We start from the raw sequence: 22829 nt of genomic DNA on the forward strand, positions 1-22829 counted from the left end.
GAATGAATGAAAAAATCAAGAAGTTTATCTTGAAGATATGTTTGTTTGCCTCTGACTCCCTCGGCAACAGAAGTGTGTTACACATTATTCATTCACATTGACAGTGACAGATTTAAGTGTAGTGTTCGAACTTGTATAGTACGTACATAAATAAAGTGCATACACTATATACTATATTATGGACTCTTTTAGCTAAGTGAGCCTAAACCATTTACAGAAACAGCCTTAATGACATTACTGTCTGTGAATGGAGGCTGATGGGCCATTGAAAAACGCAGGATTAGCTTTCAAAATCATTATTCCCCTTTTTCTCCATAATAAGTATTCAAGTCAATTTAGCTTGATGAAAATGCATTCTAAGTACTATGCTTTTAATGATAAACAAGACAAAGATTGTCCATGGCATGAAATATACTTCATATTTATTGTTAGTGGATTTTAATAATAATCGTTCACTCCAAAAGCTATTACAATTTGATTTTAAAGTGACCATAAAATGTAATTATTGCATGTTTTTGTGTATGAGAGGTGAAAGACTGTCTAAAAAAACAAAAGGGCCCATAATAACCCTGCTTGCTTTGCTAATCACTGGCTGTTTGGGCAGAAGACCCGACGCTCGAATAATGAGCTATTTGACAATGTCGCCTGCCACTAGACAACGGTTGATGTTAAGTGACAATTTCACCTTTATTAACATGTTGCAGAATGGTTTGGAAAGGTCGTGGCGACAGACCGGAGGGGGCAGCAACAAAACAGTGAGGAAAAAATCATCATCTGCTAATGGTCGTACTGACAAAAACAAGTGGTTTCAGTTTTAATTATAGTTTTGGAATCCATCCGAAATGTGGGAGAATGTGTCTGTAAATTGTCTTTGTTCAAGTTCAAGTACAGGTAAGTGATGCGACAATTTGGAAATTGTTGTTTTGAAGACATGCAAAATTCATCTGAAGAAGAAGACGAATAACAAGATATTATGACAATTATACACAAAATTACTGTTTGAAATGGTGACCTTTCTGCGCTTTTGTGGACATATTTTTTCACATTCCTTTTGCATTTGAACCAAACCTGAACCTCAAACCAAGACTTTTCAGCTTTTTTGAAACATTTAATTGTTATCTCAATAATCACTAACAATATGTGAATCTCTGGCCCCGAGGTTCAAGTATCAGAGAGAAATTGAATGGAATCTACAGTTACAACAACAAAAAAGTCAAATATATAAATAAGGCATGCAATGAATGAAGAATTTATGACTAAAATAAAAATAGGCTTCAAAAAATATACAGTTTGTCGGAAAATAGTGCAAAAATAAAAAATAGCAGTGCAATGAATAGTTTGATTTATATAATTGTTGTAGTGGCAGGTTTTATAAATATTTTTGTGGTTCTTTCAACTTTTTTGAGTCACACTGTTTGTCGCGGCACACATTCCAAAACACTATCAAACACCACCAATCACAGTGTAATTAACATTTGTGACACAGGCTTTTTGGTTTCTGACTGTGGATCAGTAAACTCAATTTGGGAATGTTTTTAAGCGATACCTGGCTCTCTGGTGGCACATTGGTGTTCCCCCTGCACACTGGTGTCCGCCCTGCACACCGGTGTTCCCCCTCCACACCGGTGTCCCCCCTGCACACCCGTGTCCCCCCTGCACACCGGTGTTCCCCCTGCACACTGGTGTCCCCCCTGCACACTGGTGTCCCCCCTGCACACTGGTGTTCCCCCCTGCACACCGGTGTCCCCCCTGCACACTGGTGTTCCCCCCTGCACACTCGTGTCCCCTCTGCACACCGGTGTTCCCCCTGCACACCGGTGTCCCCCCTGCACACCCGTGTCCCCCCTGCACACCGGTGTTCCCCCTGCACACCGGTGTCCCCCCTGCACACTGGTGTCCCCCCTGCACACTGGTGTCCCCCCTGCACACTGGTGTTCCCCCTGCACACCCGTGTCCCCCCTGCACACTGGTGTTCCCCCTGCACACCGGTGTTCCCCCTGCACACCCGTGTCCCCCCTGCACACCGGTGTTCCCCCTGCACACTGGTGTTCCCCCTGCACACTAGTGTTCCCCCTGCACACCGGTGTCCCCCCTGCACACCGGTGTTCCCCCTGCACACTGGTGTTCCCCCTGCACACCAGTGTTCCCCCCTGCACACTGGTGTTCCCCCTGCACACAGGTGTTCCCCCTGCACACCGGTGTCCCCCCTGCACACCGGTGTTCCCCCAGCACACTAGTGTTCCCCCCTGCACACTGGTGTTCCCCCCTGCACACCGGTGTTCCCCCCTGCACACCAGTGTTTCCCCCTGCACACTAGTGTTCCCCCCTGCACACTGGTGTTCCCCCCTGCACACCGGTGTTCCCCCCTGCACACCAGTGTTTCCCCCTGCACACTAGTGTTCCCCCGTTCCCCCTGCACACCGGTGTTCCCCCTGCACACTAGTGTTCCCCCCTGCACACTAGTGTTCCCCCCTGCAAACTGGTGTCCCCCCGCACACTGGTGTTCCCCCGCACACTGGTGTTCCCCTGCACACTAGTGTTCCCCCTGCACACCGGTGTTCCCCCTGCACACTAGTGTTCCCCCCTGCACACTAGTGTTCCCCCCTGCAAACTGGTGTCCCCCCGCACACTGGTGTTCCCCCGCACACTGGTGTTCCCCTGCACACTAGTGTTCCCCCTGCACACCGGTGTTCCCCCCGCACACCGGTGTGCGGGGGAACACACCGGTGGAATACAGTCAAGAATAATGTGGCATATCTCCAAAACAACTTTCGATAATATCGCATAGACGCTGATGCACCCTCTTTGAGCTGTAACAAGGTCGTCACAAAATGAAGCACAACTGTATAAAGGACACGAGCAGCAGCAGCAGCAGTAGCAGCAGCAGCAGCAGCAGCAGCAGCAGCAGCAGCAGCAGCACCACCATGTTGTTTACACTGAAGGTGAATTAACTTTATTCAGAAAACCTTCACCACCGCTGCATGTTTTAATGAGGAACTGTCTGTACATGTGTGGAGGGGCGACATTGTGACAAACACAGACACTTCTATTCATTTCCATTTTAGTTCATAGTTTTTCATATTTGATATCATATAGAAAGACCTTCATACATTGATCTAAAGTCAAATAGTTAGATTTAAACATAACATTTGCATATTATAGATATATTTTCATTTTATTTTTCCATTTTATTTTTCTTCAGATAATGCGAGTAACAAAATCAAACCACTCATCAGTTGTAGTTTAATTTGTTCATGTTTTATAAGTTCTACTATATCATAAAACCATCTATTGACACATAAAAGCTTAAATCCAAAGGTTTTACATTTGGACAAAAATAGCAGTGAAAATCTTTGAAAATATGAACCTTGAGTTGTATTGTTGTATTCTCTGCTATGATTACTTACTGTATAGAGGAATTTCAAATCAAACTTAAACACAAAAAGTAGTCGTTGGGACCATTTATTGTACCAAGCCAAAGAGTATTTTCCTTTTCTTTCATAACAGCAACTACATCTTTTTAAAGTTTCTTTGAGCACTCCTGGTTTTTGTCTTTTTCTTAACCAGATTTGATTAATTAGATAACAGATAAAATACTAATATTAAGTGGTTTATTGAACTTACCAGAATAAATTGTTATACACCTCAGCTTACTTCTTTAAACTATAACTAAATCCGTATATTATTGGCCTTGGGGAACTCTCTGAAGGCAGATGAATGAATAAATCAGGAGAAAGAGAAGATAAGTTTGAGCTTGTGAATTATTTAGCAATAGCATCAACATCAGCAGCAGCAGCAGCAGTCTTTAGCCTTCGCCATCTCCTGAGTGATTACCCATGATGCCATTCTCCTGGCAGTTAAGGGTCATGACCTTTGGCGCGCAGATGCTAAAAGGAGAGCTGGCCTAAGCTGGGTGGTGAGTGACATTGATCTTGCGGCGCACAGACAGTGGTTTACCCAAGAGAGCGCGTTCACTCAGAGACAAACAACAAGAACATACTATTTATTTGAAACATGGAAATCTGCTGAACCGTCACAGACTTTATCTGCGAAAAGCTTTCACCGCCAAGCCAACGTAACAATGCGTTCATCTTGTATTGCTCTTTTCCTGATGCACAAAGTAACGTCTGTGTGTATTGTTGGTTCATTACTTAGTGGAGGTGAGTCACTGCAGTAGCCACAGCTGCCCTGGGGACAGACGAAAGCAGGGCTGCTGCCAATCTGTGCCATTGACTCCTCTGGCCACCACCAAACACTGGATATAACACATATAACACACATATAACACATTCATGCAGAGTAGAGTTATAACGATATGTGCGTCTCTCGGTACAATATTAATACACATAAATCATATACATCGCACATATGAGATTTACAGAGGTATTTTCCAAACTCTCTGTGTTTGAGTAATGTTTAATCATTGAAAAAAAGATTAAATAAAAAATAAAAAAATAAAAAAATAAAAAATAAAAAATAAAAAATAAAAAATAAAAAATAAAAAATAAAAAATAAAAAATAAAAAATAAAAAATAAAAAATAAAAAATAAAAAATAAAAAATAAAAAATAAAAAATAAAAAATAAAAAATAAAAAATAAAAATAAAAAATAAAAAATAAAAAATAAAAAATAAAAAATAAAAAATAAAAAATAAAAAATAAAAAATAAAAAATAAAAAATAAAAAATAAAAAATAAAAAATAAAAATAAAAATAAAAATAAAAATAAATATAAACATAAATATAAATAAATAGATGGATAAATAAATAAATAAATAAATAAACAAACAAATAAATAAATAAATACATTAATAAATAAAATTTCCTGAATAAACTTTTGTAGAAATATTAACTGTTATTTTTATTGTTTTTTTCCTGGCTTTATTTGACAGGAGTGGGGAATGACATGCAGCAAATTGTCAGGAGCTGGATTTGAACTCACATATGTGCTATCCACTCGACCACCAGCAGCACAGCAATATGTACAAGTGCTTTGCAAAGGATCATGGTCTATGCTTCTTCTGCCGTTGCTGCAGTATCACAGTATCACAGTATTACATCCCTAATACATAAGCACAGGACTATCGACTTCAATGTAAAAGGAACTGAAAGTCACTGTGGTAGTACTATTGTAAGTACCATCACACACTTTAACCTTTTGAAATAAAACATATTCATTCAGACTGGATTTTAACACTCTGTAATGTAGTGACACTTTATTTTGAACAGTTTGTTTTTTATGTTTTGTATTGCCTTGTATTTATATTGTGCAGCCCTTTGGTCACTTTGGGTGTTGTAAAGGGCTCTGTAAATAAAGGTTGAAGTAGAAGTAGAAGAAAGCATTTACCGGGAGCATGTATTTGTCCCTCACTGGAGAAAAAGACAGATATTTAAAACACACACACTCTAATACTGAACATAACCTTTCCTTGAACATAAGAACATAATCCACTGGTTGTGAACTGGCACGGCTTAAGATAAAAACGATAAAAAGGTACATTTTGATTGATTAAATGTACTTGCTGAGTGTGTAGTGTCTTACTGTGTGTAGTGTCTTACTGTGTGTAGTATCTTACTGTGTGTAGTGTCTTACTGTGTGTAGTATCTTACTGTGTGTAGAGTCTTACTGTGTGTAGTGTCTTACTGTGTGTAGTGTCTTACTGTGTGTAGTATCTTACTGTGTGTAGTGTCTTACTGTGTGTAGTATCTTACTGTGTGTAGTGTCTTACTGTGTGTAGTGTCTTACTGTGTGTAGTATCTTACTGTGTGTAGTGTCTTACTGTGTGTAGAGTCTTACTGTGTGTAGTGTCTTACTGTGTGTAGTATCTTACTGTGTGTAGTGTCTTACTGTGTGTAGTGTCTTACTGTGTGTAGCATCTTACTGTGTGTAGTGTCTTACTGTGTGTAGTGTCTTACTGTGTGTAGTGTCTTACTGTGTGTAGTATCTTACTGTGTGTAGTGTCTTACTGTGTGTAGTATCTTACTGTGTGTAGAGTCTTACTGTGTGTAGTGTCTTACTGTGTGTAGTGTCTTACTGTGTGTAGCATCTTACTGTGTGTAGTGTCTTACTGTGTGTAGTGTCTTACTGTGTGTAGTATCTTACTGTGTGTAGTATCTTACTGTGTGTAGTATCTTACTGTGTGTAGTGTCTTACTGTGTGTAGTGTCTTACTGTGTGTAGTGTCTTACTGTGTGTAGTGTCTTACTGTGTGTAGTATCTTACTGTGTGTAGAGTCTTACTGTGTGTAGTGTCTTACTGTGTGTAGTATCTTACTGTGTGTAGTGTCTTACTGTGTGTAGTGTCTTACTGTGTGTAGTGTCTTACTGTGTGTAGTGTCTTACTGTGTGTAGCATCTTACTGTGTGTAGTGTCTTACTGTGTGTAGTGTCTTACTGTGTGTAGTATCTTACTGTGTGTAGTGTCTTACTGTGTGTAGTGTCTTACTGTGTGTAGTATCTTACTGTGTGTAGTGTCTTACTGTTTGTAGTGTCTTACTGTGTGTAGTGTCTAACTGTGTGTAGTGTCTTACTGTTTGTAGTGTCTTACTGTGTGTAGTGTCTTACTGTGTGTAGTGTCTTACTGTGTGTAGTATCTTACTGTGTGTAGTGTCTAACTGTGTGTAGTGTCTTACTGTTTGTAGTGTCTTACTGTGTGTAGTGTCTAACTGTGTGTAGTGTCTTACTGTTTGTAGTGTCTTACTGTGTGTAGTGTCTTACTGTTTGTAGTGTCTTACTGTGTGTAGTGTCTTACTGTGTGTAGTGTCTTACTGTGTGTAGTATCTTACTGTGTGTAGTGTCTTACTGTGTGTAGTGTCTTACTGTGTGTAGTGTCTTACTGTGTGTAGTGTCTTACTGTGTGTAGTATCTTACTGTGTGTAGTATCTTACTGTGTGTAGTGTCTAACTGTGTGTAGTGTCTTACTGTTTGTAGTGTCTTACTGTGTGTAGTGTCTTACTGTTTGTAGTGTCTTACTGTGTGTAGTATCTTACTGTGTGTAGTGTCTTACTGTGTGTAGTATCTTACTGTGTGTAGTGTCTTACTGTGTGTAGTGTCTTACTGTGTGTAGTATCTTACTGTGTGTAGTGTCTTACTGTGTGTAGTGTCTTACTGTGTGTAGTATCTTACTGTGTGTAGTGTCTAACTGCGACTGCTCACGCTGTACTTACTGTCCACCGGGCGTAAAGACACTTTGTTTGCCAAACTAAAGGAAAAGTTCCCCTTTTAAAAGTTGTGTGACCGGGGGAGGGTGTTTCGAGCACAGATTCCCACTTCCTTCCTGCAGAATGAGCCAAGAAGTGCACAAGATTCAGCACAAGTTTTTGTTTAGAGCTGGGAATTGACTGCTTTTTTCAGGCGGATCAGACGCTCACGATCACCATGATGTGGACAGAGGACGAAGACGACTATTCAACTGCAGGTGGGACAATGCTGCGCAGAGAGCGGGGAGTGTTCAGTGGTCATGAATGTTGTTTAGTCGTGTATTCAAACTGTTTAATGCGCCGAGAAAGAGAAAGCGACATGTTAAAAACGCAGCATTTCGTGAGTTGCTTTATCTGAAACAATAACTACTACAAATCATAAACATGTACCTTCAACAAAATGTAAATCCTAGACTTTTTATTAGCTTAATGTATCAGGTTTTCTTGGTTTTCTCTGTTTTAGTTTGTTAAGATTTGATGGTTTTGGTACATCTTTCTTTCTTTCTTTCTCTCTATCTTTCTTTCTTGTGAGTGAACGCACCGTAAAAGACTGTAAGACTTCCATGCATTTGCAGAATATACATTGAAGAATAGGTCACATGTAGTTTGTGAAGATAAAAAGTAGCTTCTTTATGACACCCAAACCAAAAGGCAGGTTCAGCTCGGCTCCTGGAGAGATCTGGAGCACACTTTGGAGTCTCGCTCACTCATTCAGCCTTTCTGGACAGACGTGTCGGTCTTTTCCAGTCAGAAAAGTGTCAATTACAACATGCTGATTATAGAAGAAGACGCCCTCCTCGCTCCGCTCTTTATCTCTGTCATAGAAAACATTAAACTCATGGAGCGTTTGACTTTGCCACTTCGAGAAGGACTTTTCTACCTGACAGTACTCAGTGTTTTTAAGCCATTTTAAACGTTTTAAGTCATAGTCAATTGAGAAAAGGATATTGTATGAGGGAATTGAATCAAACACACACTAAATGCATTCTTTGTGTTCTGTTACGCTCAGTTTTATAGTGTATGGAATGTATTTATAAAGTATCCTTGCTTCTGTTCAGGGATTATGGGAGAAAAGTTACTCCATTGTATGTAATAATGTCTTAAATGATGTCAATGGAGGTGAGAAAAACACGTATTATTGTGTTGTGAGAAAAACACAAGTATTATTGTGTTGTTGGTGCTGTGTAGTGTCGGGCAATGTTGGAATTGGAAAACAAAGAACAAAACAAAACCAAAAAACTGGAAAAATGATTCAGATAAAACTACTTTTTTATTCCCTTGACCTCAAATATTTGTGATTTTTCAACGTTTCAAAAGAAAATACAGTCAAATCCATATAAGCTTAGCATATTACTTGTTGCCTTAGCACAGTATGTGGTAAAGTCACATATTATAGCTATAAAGCAAGATAAAAAGAGGCCAGAAAAGGCAAGAAGAAGGTGGTAAACCAGTTCTATAGACATGCTCCTGGCCATACATCCTCGCGTAAACAATATACAGTAGCTCTTATTGCTCTTAGCCTTTAGCTCAGCTCTTTTCTTTCCAGTTTCTTTATCTCACCCTTTCATCTACTCTATGTGTCTGCGGCTGAAACTTACCTCTAATGCACTTCCAAGGGCGCGCAGTAATTCAGCACCATATGTAACTATAGCCGGCGCCGCTTGCCTTGCTTCCCCGGGATTGCTCTGAGTGGGCCTGTATTTTCGGTCATTATTTTTCCGTCCATTTGCGACGTCTGGGCAGAATTATTATGATATATTTCCACCCACAGAGTCTAATGGAGAGAGCAGCTCCGAGGACGAGGGACAGATGCAGGTACGGCTCTGTCAGAAAGCGCTTGAAGACTTGATTACACTGTGTTTTAAATGCATTAGCGACAATCAGGGGAGACTGCGGCTGCCGCGCCGGCAAAACAACACGAATATAAAGACATAAAGACTTGACCCGGGCCTGATTACGTTACATTACAGGAATCAAAATCAGTCCTGAATGATGCCTCTTTTATGCATTGATAAATGTGTTTATGTGTGATTAGTGTGAGATCTTGGAAAGGCAACGAGATGAAGCCAATCAGAAACTGTCTGAATTGGAGGAAGGTAAGAAGAATGAATCGTTTTCTACTTTCGAATATGTCTGCGCAGCATTTCACGATTGTTTTGTGTGATAAAATGTCCACTGCAAATAGTCTCTCAAACCGTGACATGCAGAGGCTGCTCGCATTCATTTAGCAGCTCATATTTTGATATTCTCTCAGATATTACTGTTCATATGCGTTTAATGCTGTGACCTAATTGCAATCACAATACTTACTCAGTATTGCTCCTTACTTTCAGATTGTGTTGCCACATTACTAAAAAATCTAACTTGATTTCACTATGGAACAGACTTGATACCAATTTTGATACTTATATTATGAAAAACACAATTCTCTGATACAAAAGAACCTAAGAAATGTCCAACTTTTACCTATTTTGTGTCATTTCTTCAGTTTCATCACTACTTTTAGTTGTTCAATTGAGTATCTTGGTGAATTTAACGCCATATGCATGTAAATCCTCTCTTTCTTTACAGTGTCCAATCAGCTTCTGAAGGAAATGGACGTGTTGGAGATTCAGTTTCAGATTGAGCGCTCGTGCCGAGAGTCTGCAGAGGCTCTGGCTGTCAAGGCATGGCTCATTTCATACACTATATTATGACATTTGCATCGGAATAATCAGATTGTCTTGAAAGCATTGTAATTCAATACAATAATCAAATAACATATCTGCTTGTTTAGGTGTGGTGTAATTACATTGTTAAAAATCAAATTCCCTTTAATTTGAATATATCATTTTGACATCACAGAAATATTCCAGTAAATTCAGGTTTTATTGTTTCAAGGTTATTATTATTTTATGATTTTCACATTATTTATTCACCATGAATTCATCCACCAGCCACTAAAGGCCTGAATGTCATAAATAATATTCATATATCGACGTTCTAACCCCGCCTTTGATAATCATCGTTTTTACTATTAAGGCCTATTAAGTCATTTCAATAATATTATTTATCATGGTATTTTATTTGTTATTGTTACCGGCCTTAATATTCTCTATCAAAAATGGAAAAATAAGATACATTTTCACGTTTTTTTGTCCAATGTCGTCTTTCCACTTTTATCTTTTTACGATTATTTACTATTCAGGGACTTTTTATGTCGTTAGTGCCGTCCAATTCCTACACGGCGCCGCCTTTATTGTACGATATACTGTAATACATCGTCCGGACCACTGCTCGAATCCCGCTCTGACTCCCGCGCGTCTCCTAGGTAACCAGAGAAAACTCCGTACTGAAGCGACAGAGCCAGATGCTGCTGTCGCCGATCCCCGAGCTGCCGGAGAGCTTTACCCACGGCCTCGACACGGACCCAGATAAAGGCCAGTGCGAGAGCCCGGTTGAAGACGCGCCCGCCATGACCTTTGACCCGCCGGCGGTCGAGGTAAACGGGGGCGACGAGTGCGACGCAGGAGGAGGAGCGGAGGATTGTTCACTGCTGGAGAGTCAGGCCAAAATCACAGGTTTGAACATGTTGACAATGTTTAAGTCGGTTCTTAGGTCAAGCAGTGTTTCCCATTAACAGAGGAGTCAGTAAACCTTTATTCTTTTTAACTATTAACATGTTTTATTAAGGCTAATTAAGTGTAGATATTATAAAATGGTACAGAGGAGACTTTTCCTCTTATTTTTTTCCAATTAACCTAAAAAACCTTGACAGTATTTTGATAAAACAAGTTGTATTTTTTGCTTCTTACGTTATCGTTCATATTCAATAGATACAAACAAAGACTATGTAAAATAGCACCAATCTAAGACACATTTTAGGTTGGTAAAATAAAAAGGCCCATTTTGTCTAACTTTAACACTATTAAATCTAATTGGATTGGATTTCTTCCAAATTTTGGCTTGTTTTTACGATTTAATTGCCCTCAAATAAGAACATTTGTGTCTTTCTATTCTGATCTGTACTTTTTGACTATAATATAAGTAAGTATAGAGAATAGAAACACAATATACAAAGTAAATGGACTATGATGCTACTCCCAGCCTCTGTAAAGACCAAAACAGGAACCACAACAACTCATGTGACTGAGGCCGTTGTCTCATGACACGGGAGTTTCAGTCTCAGTTTGAACATTACTGTACTAATAAAAAGGAGTAAAGAGCACAATGTTGTTTCAGTTTGGGGAAACAAGTAGTGTTTAACCATTTTTATTTGTATTTTTTTGGTCTGGTAAGAACTATTTGCCATTACTAAAAGAAAGGCTTCAACAGAAAGAAACTAGCTATTTCGCTTTAAGTCTAGATCATTGTCCCATCAAATAAAAACTCAAATAAGTCGGTTCCATGGGGGGAAAAAAGATAATATTATGTCATATAGACCAAGTTTTGAGAGTGGATGGGTTTGGCCCCTCATCCAAGTCGCTTCTTCAGTTCTGGTGCAGACACTTGGATGAACTGTGACACGTATATTCACCCTGAAATACAGATACATTTACTGCAGATTACCATAAGCACAATGACCGCTACTCGTGTTAAAGGTGTTACTTTTCTGCTTGTTTGCCTGGAATGATCCACAGTGTGACATTAAAGTTAAAGAGGAACGCTTGTGATGCCACTAGACCCAATCACAAGTGAAATTCTAAGTATTTAAAAGTATGGATACGTTTAGATACCTCCGTCAGTGTCGATATAGCGATATTTTCTATCGATCTGCTCATCACTATTGACAACACACATGACTGAATCTTGATTTCAGTGAATTAATTGCCCCGCCCTACTTTTAAAAACACTACGATTGCATTTACATTTGAAATCAACATAATTAAGTTTATTTAAAGAAGGCAAGGACCAGGACGTGATATAAAAATAGCACACGCATGATGCAAGGCACGTGTTACGAATATTTAAAAAAAAAAACACAGGCTTTGATTGGTTCATTCTTTGGCGCAGAGCTGCAGGCCGCGGTGGATGGACTTCTGTCTGAAAAACTACAATTGGAAAACCAAGTGGAGCTTTTAACCAAAGAGCAGACGACGCTGAGAGAACAAGTACTCCGACAGGCCCCAGACAAAGCATAATAGTAATAATTGCCTGTTTGTGTGTATCTATTGTAATGGTTTTCTGTATTCAGCTCGCGGCGGAGGTGCAGGAAAAAGAGGCCATATTGAGAAGGATGAGCAAACAAAGCAAAACCATGAATAAAATCAAAAGAGGTGAGTCACACGGTGCTGCACATGTCATGTTAATACAGTGCGAGCGTGTGTTGGATTGTGGCGGGGTGAAGAGTAATAATGATAATGATGCCGTATGTGGCCGCGGTGACGAGCAGGTGACGTGTATTGGTTTTTCCGCTGATCGTGGAAAAACATCACAGGTTTTACAACACTTTAATCACACAAAAAACACATTCAAGCGCTGAAAAAACGTCTTTTTCCAAACCAAGGATTTGATAAGCATCTTGACAAACCTTTGGAGTGTTGTGTTTTATGTGATAGAAGTGTGAAAGTATGAAGTTATCACAGTTATGTTAAGATTGTCTCCTCTATTGCACAGTCAAGTAAAATGGCTGGTATGTTTTGTTCTTGGCAAACATCTACATTTAATTTATAGTTAATGTAAAAATGATAACTACGACAGTACATTTGACTATTTTAAATGTCAAACTACTATAAAACTATGTCAAGCAGGAATAATAATATGTAATCCAAAGGTGAATTGTGTAAATAAATGGAATAAAAACTGTTCAAACGTCAGATTTCGACAAGAAGAATCCCAAAACTCCAGTATAGGAATAGCTACTGTTCCTCAAATACAAAAGGACGTACCTTCTAAACCTAGATTATGCTATATTGTTTTTATTTTACCATAACTAAAAGTCTATATAACTACGACAAGCTGTTTAAACTTAATTCTCAACTAAAGTAGGTTTAAAATTGCGCAAATACCTTTTTTCGTCTTTGACATAATTAAAAAATAACCAAAGTAGCACAAGCTGTTATATATAAACTGTCTCTCTACCATTATTCTGACAAGTTTAAACATCTGTATATTAGATTAAACGTCCGTGTATGAAAGCATTGTTCCACAGACATTCAAGAGCACACAAATCTACTCCTGGAACACACAAACCTTCCCCTTTAAAGCGATGTGACAGCGGATGATATGTCGTGTGTCACGCAGTGTCCGAGCTCGTCACGGAGGAGTTCGCGGAGCTGTCTCAGAGACTGGAGCTGGAGCAGGGCCTGAGGCAGCACGCCGAGGTCTGGGCGGTCCAGGTGTGATCCACAAACGCACCCAAAACATTCACACCTATTCCCCCTCTTCTGTGCCCTCTAACACACACACATACACACACACGGAGAGGGAGCGGGTGACAGGTCGTGCCTGGCTACGGGACAGGGGTGTTAGCTGTGACCTCCGGGTGTTTTTTGGGGTGCGGCGGCGGAGAGAGAGGTCGTCATGGGGACGGCTCTATGTGACGGGACGGGAGAAGGGGTGTCCATGCCTGGGTTTTTCACGCCGATGCTGAGGTGGGAGCAAAACAACAGAAATGCTCGAGATGCGGTGTCTCGAGGAGATTCGTGGGGATATTTGGCATTCTAGTAATTCTTTTGAAACTAACGTCTTATTCATTATTGTTAAGCAAAGGCTATTTGTACTTTAGGAGCTCAAAAATCTGGTAAAATGTGTTTGTTGATTTGATCTGTCTGCGATCAGCCCTGTTGTGGTCTCGTTTTAGTCCCTCCCATAAAGATATTTACTATTTCACGTCGCTCTCTTGGTTGAGGGATGTGTTCTATATTATTTTTTATGTTTATTTAAAAGAAAACAATACAAATTCTTTAGTATAATTAGTATTAGTGGAAACAGTTTACAAATGAGATAACTAGGATAATCAGGTAAGCCAACAATGAGATTTGGTGCGTTTAAAAGCCCAGGAAAATAAATAAATGAATAAATAATCAGTTCATTTGTAGATTTTTAGAGTACCTGTACAATGGATTTTAAAATAACTCTTTGAATCTATAGCATTATAACATCTCGTTCATTTTTTTGCACAATTTCTTTTAAAATCAAAACTTGCACAGGGTTAAACAATTAAAAATGAATAAATCTGATTACTCACATCAGATGTAACGGTTTACAGGAGATTTAAATATGTGATAACTCAATAAATCAGATAATGATCAGATTTTTGACGTGAATAAACATGGTCCATTGTCCCATTTTATCCAACAATGTAAAATCTAATAACAACAGTCATTTCCCCCGCTTTATGTCAATCAAATCCCACACATTTCAGTACAGAATGCAACAGTCAGTTCAGCTGTGAGGTCAAAGGACTTGTAGTTTGCCCCAGAGATGGATGACAATCAATCCACTACGTCTACAAATAAAAATGCCTTCAAGTGTTTTCGCTGAGTCGCTTCAAAACCCTCAGTTATTTCAGTTGTAGACGTCGCAGTAGCAGTCGTTTTCGGTCCATGCACCAGTACATTTACTCAAGTATACGTCCTCTCTCCTCCGTCCCACGTCAGTCAAACTCCTCAGCACCATTCACCAAGGTAAGACAAAAGCAATGACAACACCAATTCACTCGTATACCCAAACACACACACACACACACGCCCTGGTGTTGTGCCTGCTCCAGCTGCTCCCATTATAAACCTTTTTTCTTTTACCCCCCCCAAAAAACCCCGTCCCCTGTCCCCGTTTTGCCCCTCCCCGCGCCGTAATTAGCGGTCATCTCTGCCACCGGAGGAGAATAGTGGTCTTTAAGCGCAACCTGTCTTTGCCTGACACCTTTATGTTTGTTGCCCGTGCATATATGGCAATTGTCGCCTTTGTGCGCGTCGTCACACATTTACCGGACAGGCGCACAATGGGCCGCCTAGCAGGGGTCCTTACCTGTGAAAAGCACCCCCAACCGCTCATACAATTCAGCCCCTTTTACTCTCAATTCATGTTAAAAGACCCCCCCCCCCCCCCCCCCCCCCCCCCCCCCCCCCCCGCCGCCTCTCCCGGGGCTTGAATGCCTCTTGTGTGCGCCACTATTTGTGTGTGTTTTCATCTGTTTTCACAACACAAGCTATTCACACCTCTCCTCTCCGACGCACGGTGGTATAATGACGCGAGGGCCCCCCAAAACAGGAAGCAATTTGAACCTTTTTATGTCGCTCTGTATAGCTGTGTGTTGCATGTTGTTCTACGCGTTTCTATGTATGAAATAATGGCTGCTAATTGGTGTGAGAAAATGGGGGGCGACGACGAGGGTTTCGGGGCGCGGACCGAAACCGATGACGGAGCAACGAAAAGACCGTTCCTTTCCTTAAGTTCTTTTTGGTCGGGCACGGCAGATGTGAAAGTCCAGTCGTGCTCGTTTCCTGTTTTCACACGACTGTTCTACGACGACGTGGAAAAATCCAAAGGTGACAGTTCAGAAATGCCTAAAATATCATGACATTTGAACCATATTTGGGCAAATTTAGTGTTAGCTTTGCACGAGATTTAGTTTGATCATGACACAACAAGATATGACAATGTTCTTTTCTGCAATTATTATGCAAATTAAACCATATGGAACGTTTTCAGTTGTAACCTAGCTTTTGTTCAGCCTTTACGATTACAGGACAGTCATGATAAATTGTTTTAAACTATGGCTATTATAACTATTTTTAGAAATTGGTCATATTTATTTATGGATTGTCTCAGCGAGTAACTTTTATTAACCTTTATTTAACCAGGTGAAAACCCATTGAGATCGAGAGCTCTTTTTTAAGGGTGACCTGGAGCAACGTGACAAGGCATCAGTCCAGAAAAAACATTTACACATTTAAAAGAGACATATAGGAACAGTTCAAACAGAATAAAGCACAGCCATTTTTCATAGGATTTGAACCCCTTATTTATTCAAACAATATCTGAATAATTATTTTAACTCAGTGACTTGTAAGAATTATTAAATATGTTAAAACAATCACAGTTATTCAAGTTACTTCTACAAGATTTGTCCAAAAAATTGCTTTAGCTAGCTTTATCTTTAAAACACCGCAGACGTTTTCCCCTTAAAGATGCAGGAATGCCAGGCGTGTTCCACAGTACGGCATCAAACGTGCACATCGCCATGGAGACAAGCAGGTGAAGTCACAAGACCAAGTTACAGGTCCGATCCGTGGAGAGACGAGCCGGCTCACAGAAATAATACACGATTAAAACACTTAAGCCCACACTGTGGAACATCACACACAAAACAACGAGATCTCCATGGAGACGAGCAGGTGATGTACGACATAGTCCACGTTTACTTCCCCCTTTTTATGTTGCTACGGCTTTAAAAGTCACGCGTTTTTTCAGGTCACACTCTGCTTTTTACTTTATTTGGGTCATTCCTCATACAACCCGCCATGAATGTAGCTCGGTCGAGTGGGCACATGTTTTTGAAGGGGGGAAAAAATAGGAAAAATGTCCCAGTATGTGTCAATGTCCTACATTACTGACGACAGAAGAAACCACCAATTCAATAGCGCTATTCCGCCTAATTTTTAGCGTTTAAAAGCTTTCATTCCAGCCCCATGAAACAGAGGGTACCACTTAACAGATACGTGCGGTCAGAACAGCCCAAAAAGATAATATCGCTAATCGATGCTAAGCACAATAGCCTGTAATGTTCGTTTATACAATTTCTTTTCCCTCATTATTAATAGAAAATATCTATTATGACTCAGGTAGAGATTTGTCTTCAATAAAAGCGGCACTTGTCAAAAAGGGTTTTAATTTATATTCCGTAAAGCGCAATTATTCCAGCCTTTCATGTCACGCCAGCCATGCAAACATAAGCAAAACATGACTATTTGTCCGCCAGCTAAAATACACCGTTTCCATTGTTGGCTTTCTTTGCCGCAGATAGTGGATGAGACCAAGGCATTGTTCCGTCAAACTTTGCTTTGAAAAGGCTCGTTCTACATCGTGACAACCTCCCGGGGTCTGCGGATAAACATGCAGCCATTTAGATCCCACTTTATCCCACTATAATTGCACCGTTTTGAGTGTTTCAGCGCCATTTTCAACGTAACGCTTTGTTTAAATCTCTCGCATTTTTCTTAAAGTGAATGATTTTTTTTGTGTGTGTGTTTTTTTTGTGTGTTTTAGATGTTGGAAGTGCAGAAAACAAATGTTGTCCCAGCGCCAAACCCCGAGACCACTGTCCAGCTGCAGCAGGCCTTGGAACACATATCTCAAATCACTGATGCATTGCACGACATACAGCGCCGCTACCACAATCAGGTTTGGCATTTGTCACCCAGTTGTCTTCAATGATCGGGATGGGATGGACGGGTTGAATCTACACTGTGCCTACACCGGACACTTTATCATTTTATGCTGTTTTATTAGTTTGCCTGTATTTGAACGGACAATAGAGACCCATTAAGCTCATAAAAACAGCGCTCTTCCACACCAGATTCAATCAAATGGCTAGTTTCTATCTGCAGTCCCGTTTTTTAGTTCATGGGTAAATGCTGTATCATTATTGTAACTTACAATGGTCAATTTAAACTTAAAGGTGCACTGTGTAACTTTTCTGGTGATTGTTTTGCTTTGATTAAGATATGATAAGATATTCCTTTATTGTCTACACATGGGGAAATTTCATTGTTGCAACGCAGGTAGATATAGAGGAAAAGGACAGATAACTTATAGGAAGTTTAAAAAACACTCTTGATAGCAGATCAGAATAGACTAGAATAGAATGTTCCACAGTAAGACTTACGTATCAGGCACTTGTGGAACCTTAACCCGCATTAACGTTGCAGCGTTTGTGGTAAAACAGGCTTATAGAGGATAATAATGCTTGACAATGATTTTGTTTTCCTCCTTATTGTACTTTTATTACGCAGAGAAGTGAAAATTATAGACAGTGATCATATATCTTTGAGGAAAATACGAATAAATGACCATAATATCAGTAGAATTTATGCACTGGATTCAAATATATCGTCATGAAAAAAAAAACGATCGTTCTCTAGGTTTGCACGGTTGTCTGAGTCATGTGACCAATTCCTTTTCAATAAATATTTCCACTAAAACAGTGAGTTATTGAGTGTCTGCTTAACAACAACAACAACAACAATAACAACAACAACAACATCTAAGTTGTTGTCCCAGCGTCTATGTCCCATGTGTGACTTTCATCCATGTTCAGGGGGTCAAAAATGCCCGAGTATGAACATGAAGAATAGGAATAATAGGAATAAGAAACCAGGGGAAGAACAATAGACTTGAGCATTGCTTGGAATGAACATTTCATTCCATGGCTCGAGCCCAACAAGAATCAAGTCTTTACTACACACATGTAGTACTTTTACGTAAGAATGCAGACACTCGCAATGACTTCAGCCATTGCACATTATCTAGTTTAATGTTTGTATTATTAATACATATAATTGTGTATCGTACCGTCAACAATGACAATGTGCTGAAAACTAGTTATTGTGAATACTACTGCAAAAAGTGGGTCCAACAGAAAACTAATATTATATGTATTTTGAATGGAGAAAAGTGCAAAAAATGGTGGAAGAAATAGAAAATATTTGTTATGCAGTTTTTTTCCCTCATCCTCCGCAGTGCATTGCAAAATAAATGATGTGTTTATGCAGGTTAACCAGGGTTCACCAGATGGAAAGGAAATGGCCTTGAAAAGTGAGCTTCAGCATTTGAAAGAGAAGCTAAAAACCTGTGAAGATGAGAAGAAAGGGCTGGAAACTCAACTGTCTGAGGCCAGCGGGAAAGTCAATGCGCTACAACGTGAAGGTAGAGGGGTCAAATAGTGTTTCTGACATCACCTCCGAGGAGCCAATCGAAAAAAGTAATTTGAACGGTTAAAGATCATGTTTGATTGATACTTATTTCATTCCCGGGAGAAATTGAAGTAGCCAGAAGCACACAAACACATCATGAAGCTATTGAAACGTATACAAATGTCACTGAAAGGTAGCAGTTAATATTATTGTCCACATGTTTAACCGGAACTATCTTATGGTACTATTTTATGTGACTATTTTCTGTCCATTATATAGAAGTAGTTTATGGAGTATAATTGGATAAGTCGCACCTTTTTTCATAGTTTTGGTCCGGGTGCGACTTATACTTATACTCCGGTGCCACTTACAGTCCGGAAAATACGGTATAGCTTTGTAATAGATGCAATATTATAATTATGGAGACTAGAAAAGAAATATGCCAAAGAAAGTGATTGTAACGTAGAGTTTTGTCTTCCGTTTGTTGAAGCCGTACAGCTAAAAGATTCACAGACTTTGACGTCGTCCAGGGATGAGCCGGAGGAACAGAAACCTCCTGCTGCGGTGGTCCCTCCTCCTCCACCTCCTCCACCACCACCTCCTCCACCTCCTCCTATGGTCGAGTATGTAACTGAACCAGCCAAACCACTTCCTCTGACTATAGGACGCTCAACGTTTAAGCTGTACAAACTGAGGGTTAAGTTTCAGAAAGGTTTTTCAGTTCGTCTTTATAGACAAATGTGAGGGAAGTTTGTTTGTTTTCGCACACAAAGGAATCTAAAAGAGCTTTAGAGAACAGGAACGGACTAATTAGAATCCTCAATACAGACACATAAATACATAACTATCTTCAGGAGTGTATTTTAGAGGAGAGGAGTACATATTTTAATTATGTGCACAACTAAACAGACGGTAGAAAGCTGCTGATGTTATGGATTTGATGTGGCTGTTCAAAAGTTCGATTCTGAGACAAATATAACCCATTCCATTCCATATTTTAAGTTCATATTATAGATGAGTGGTGCAGCGAGTTGAGAGTACTGATTCTGTCATCGGTCAAGACACTTTACATTTGTTGCCTTCTCCAGCCACAATAACCACATATATAGACTTTATACAGTCCTGTGTATTTGCTGTACACACATACTAACTATACATTTGATCAAAGTGAAACTATAAATATATCTTTACATTCAATCTTTTTATTTTGCCTAATTTCACCACACAGTTGCCTCTAAGGGTTAACATATATTGCTTCCGTGACAGCACCACCTTTTGTAAAGCCTAAATAAGTGCGATAAACTACTAAAATAACTATAGTATAAGTCTAGCAAAACTGTTGACTTAATCTTTATTGTGAAATGACTTTGTGTTATTGTCTCAGCGCACTTCAATTGCTGAAACAAAGACGAAAAGAAACCTCAAGTGGTGGACAGAAGAGTAAGTATTTACAATTTACCGGTACTAAAAGTATGTAAAATAATAGATTTACATTGCATAATAACACATTAAATTATTTGTGTTATTTTCTTTTAGAGGAAACATCTTTTGCAGACATGAAATCAACGGCAGTGGATGAAATGATGGAAAGGATCAAGAAAGGAGTCGTCTTGAGACCAACCAACCCAGTTCTGGTCAGTGAGGCGCCACATAGTTTAATACATCTACTATAAAATGCTTATTGTACCTTTCTTTATAGGAGGATGATAGCGCATGGAAGGTAGGTAATCCTTTTAGTGTCTTATGTATGTCTGAACCACATCAAATTTACTGTGTCGTTATTTTACAGCAGCCAAAAAGTGAAAATCGGAAATCAGCCATTGTGGAACTTAAAGGAGTCTTGGTAATGCACCTTTCACACATTAAAGGGGACATAATAAACATGTAATACATCAACTTTTAAGAGATTCTAACTATTTTGGTTCTCGTGTTTTCCTGTCTTATGTTGGACTCAAATTAAACAATGATCCACAGATGTCATTGATTCGAACTATTATGTCTTAATCATTTTGAACACATTTATTTATACATTCAAATGTATAAGTCATTGTAAAAAAAGACAGTAAAACATTAAAAAGACCATGTATTGTAGAGTATAGGGCCATAATCCGCATATGTCTCTTTGGTCAGAACACATTGAAGCTCAGGCCCCAGCGCAAATCGTCCAGACGAGGTTTGGGCAGAAATGTGGGCGAGGCCGAGCTCCTGTCGGTGCTGCAGAGGAGGAGGAGGGCCATGGAGGACCCTTCCGACCCACTGGGACCTGCACAGGCTCAGGGTACACTAATAATCTATGAAAAAATTGAGAAAATCCCTGTTATTTCCCCCCGACAGATCATTAACCAAATTAAAGTAATGTAACGTTAATGTGTTTATACAGTAGTGACAGTTTTTGGCTGATCTTCACTGTCGATTGCAGATCCACCCAGCTCAGGCAAACCTGCGGCTGCGTCCTGGTTCAGCAAGAGCGGATCTGACCCTGTGCTGCGAAGACTCAAACAGAACCGGGACCAGCGCGACTCCAGGATCAGAGCCTCAGCGCTGGTCATCCATTCAGAAAAACCTCCGCAGTAACAGCAAGAAACAGCAATTTTCTCTCACGTTGTTTGTGTTGAGTAAATTGCAGTTTGGGACGGCGATTACGTTTCTAATTGTGAAATCAATATGAAAATGCATTCGTGTTGTTGTTGTTGTGTGCATAATTGCAGGAAGCAGGTGCAGGTGGCGGTTTAAAAAAAGACCAGGCAGTAATGAGTTCACAACCAAAGACGGGTCACGCAACCACCGTGTTTTTAAAGACAACGGATTCAACCACAGCTTTAAATGATCAATGTGAACCAATGGCAGATCAATATTTTATAAGGAAGTTGTTTACATGTGACTGTAATAATATGATGTCCTTTCATTTACATGATATAGCATTGCAGTAAATTAATAAAAATCGAAAACTGTTCTAAACTGTCAAAACTGGCAGGCAACTATAACAGCGGTTTTTTTTTTAGAACTATAAATACTGTAAACTTGAAGTACAAGTATATCGATATCAACCGATGCCAGTGCAGGGACTGAAAGTAGATAATTAATTCCTTAAAATATCAATCATGTGTCCTTAAAGTGATCCCGATATGTATAAAAATTCCAACATAATGCGGTGTATAGGGTTAGGTACTGAGATATTGTAAAATTTTAGGAAAAATAACAGTTAATTATTGATTTAATGGCAGCAACTTTAACCATTCAACCGTGCTTACTGTCTCCACGCACCTAAGTGAAAGTTTAAAGTACTGTATCCAGGTAGAAAATAACAAAACCTGTTAAAATCCACTTTTGTCATCTAACGCTAGTGCATTCTCTCCAAAGGTGTCGGTCCATCTGTTAAAGTCTCGCCGGTGCAACACTCACTGCCCAATGTATTTTATTTAAGCCTATTAAATAAAGATATTACCGTCATTGCCAGAAGGTGTTGTCCCAGGACCCTCAGGTTATCTGTAAGTCTCTGCTAAAAGTATATTTAAATGTGCCGGGTCATTGTTTTCTCACCTTTATGGGCGGTTTATGCATGAATGGACTCACACTTTACCAAATCCACCATTTTTTATTTGTTAAAAGCATTTGAATGGGGATGAAGCTACTCGCACCTTTGGCTTCGACGCCATTTAAGTGCCTTCTTCACACTGTTTCGCATTATATATTTACTTTATTTAGCCCCTTTTACCATAAGATCCATCTTTTCACTGCTGCATTTTTCATTGTCCTCGGCCTTATCCTCAAAGGTGTCGGCTTTTCAAATGACAGTA

General features: G+C 39.6%; 1 protein-coding gene across 1 annotated transcript; it reads left to right on the top strand.

Moving 5' to 3' along the window:
* Window positions 1–7302: 7302 nt before the first annotated feature.
* shtn2 (shootin 2) lies at window positions 7303–21942 on the top strand. Its single transcript, XM_072458892.1, has 17 exons — window positions 7303–7413; window positions 8967–9010; window positions 9231–9291; window positions 9767–9861; window positions 10506–10755; window positions 12188–12285; window positions 12369–12450; window positions 13418–13512; window positions 17387–17521; window positions 18892–19045; window positions 19523–19655; window positions 20417–20472; window positions 20569–20666; window positions 20732–20752; window positions 20822–20875; window positions 21163–21310; window positions 21452–21942. Exons 1-17 carry the CDS (start codon window positions 7374–7376, stop codon window positions 21604–21606), a joined length of 1719 nt encoding a protein of 572 aa, XP_072314993.1. The 5' UTR covers window positions 7303–7373; the 3' UTR covers window positions 21607–21942.
* Window positions 21943–22829: the final 887 nt, after the last annotated feature.

This window comes from Eucyclogobius newberryi, unplaced genomic scaffold, assembly GCF_026437365.1.
Source record: "Eucyclogobius newberryi isolate DKJ021-1_F unplaced genomic scaffold, fEucNew1.0.hap1 SCAF_22, whole genome shotgun sequence".
Taxonomy (NCBI): domain Eukaryota; kingdom Metazoa; phylum Chordata; class Actinopteri; order Gobiiformes; family Gobiidae; genus Eucyclogobius; species Eucyclogobius newberryi.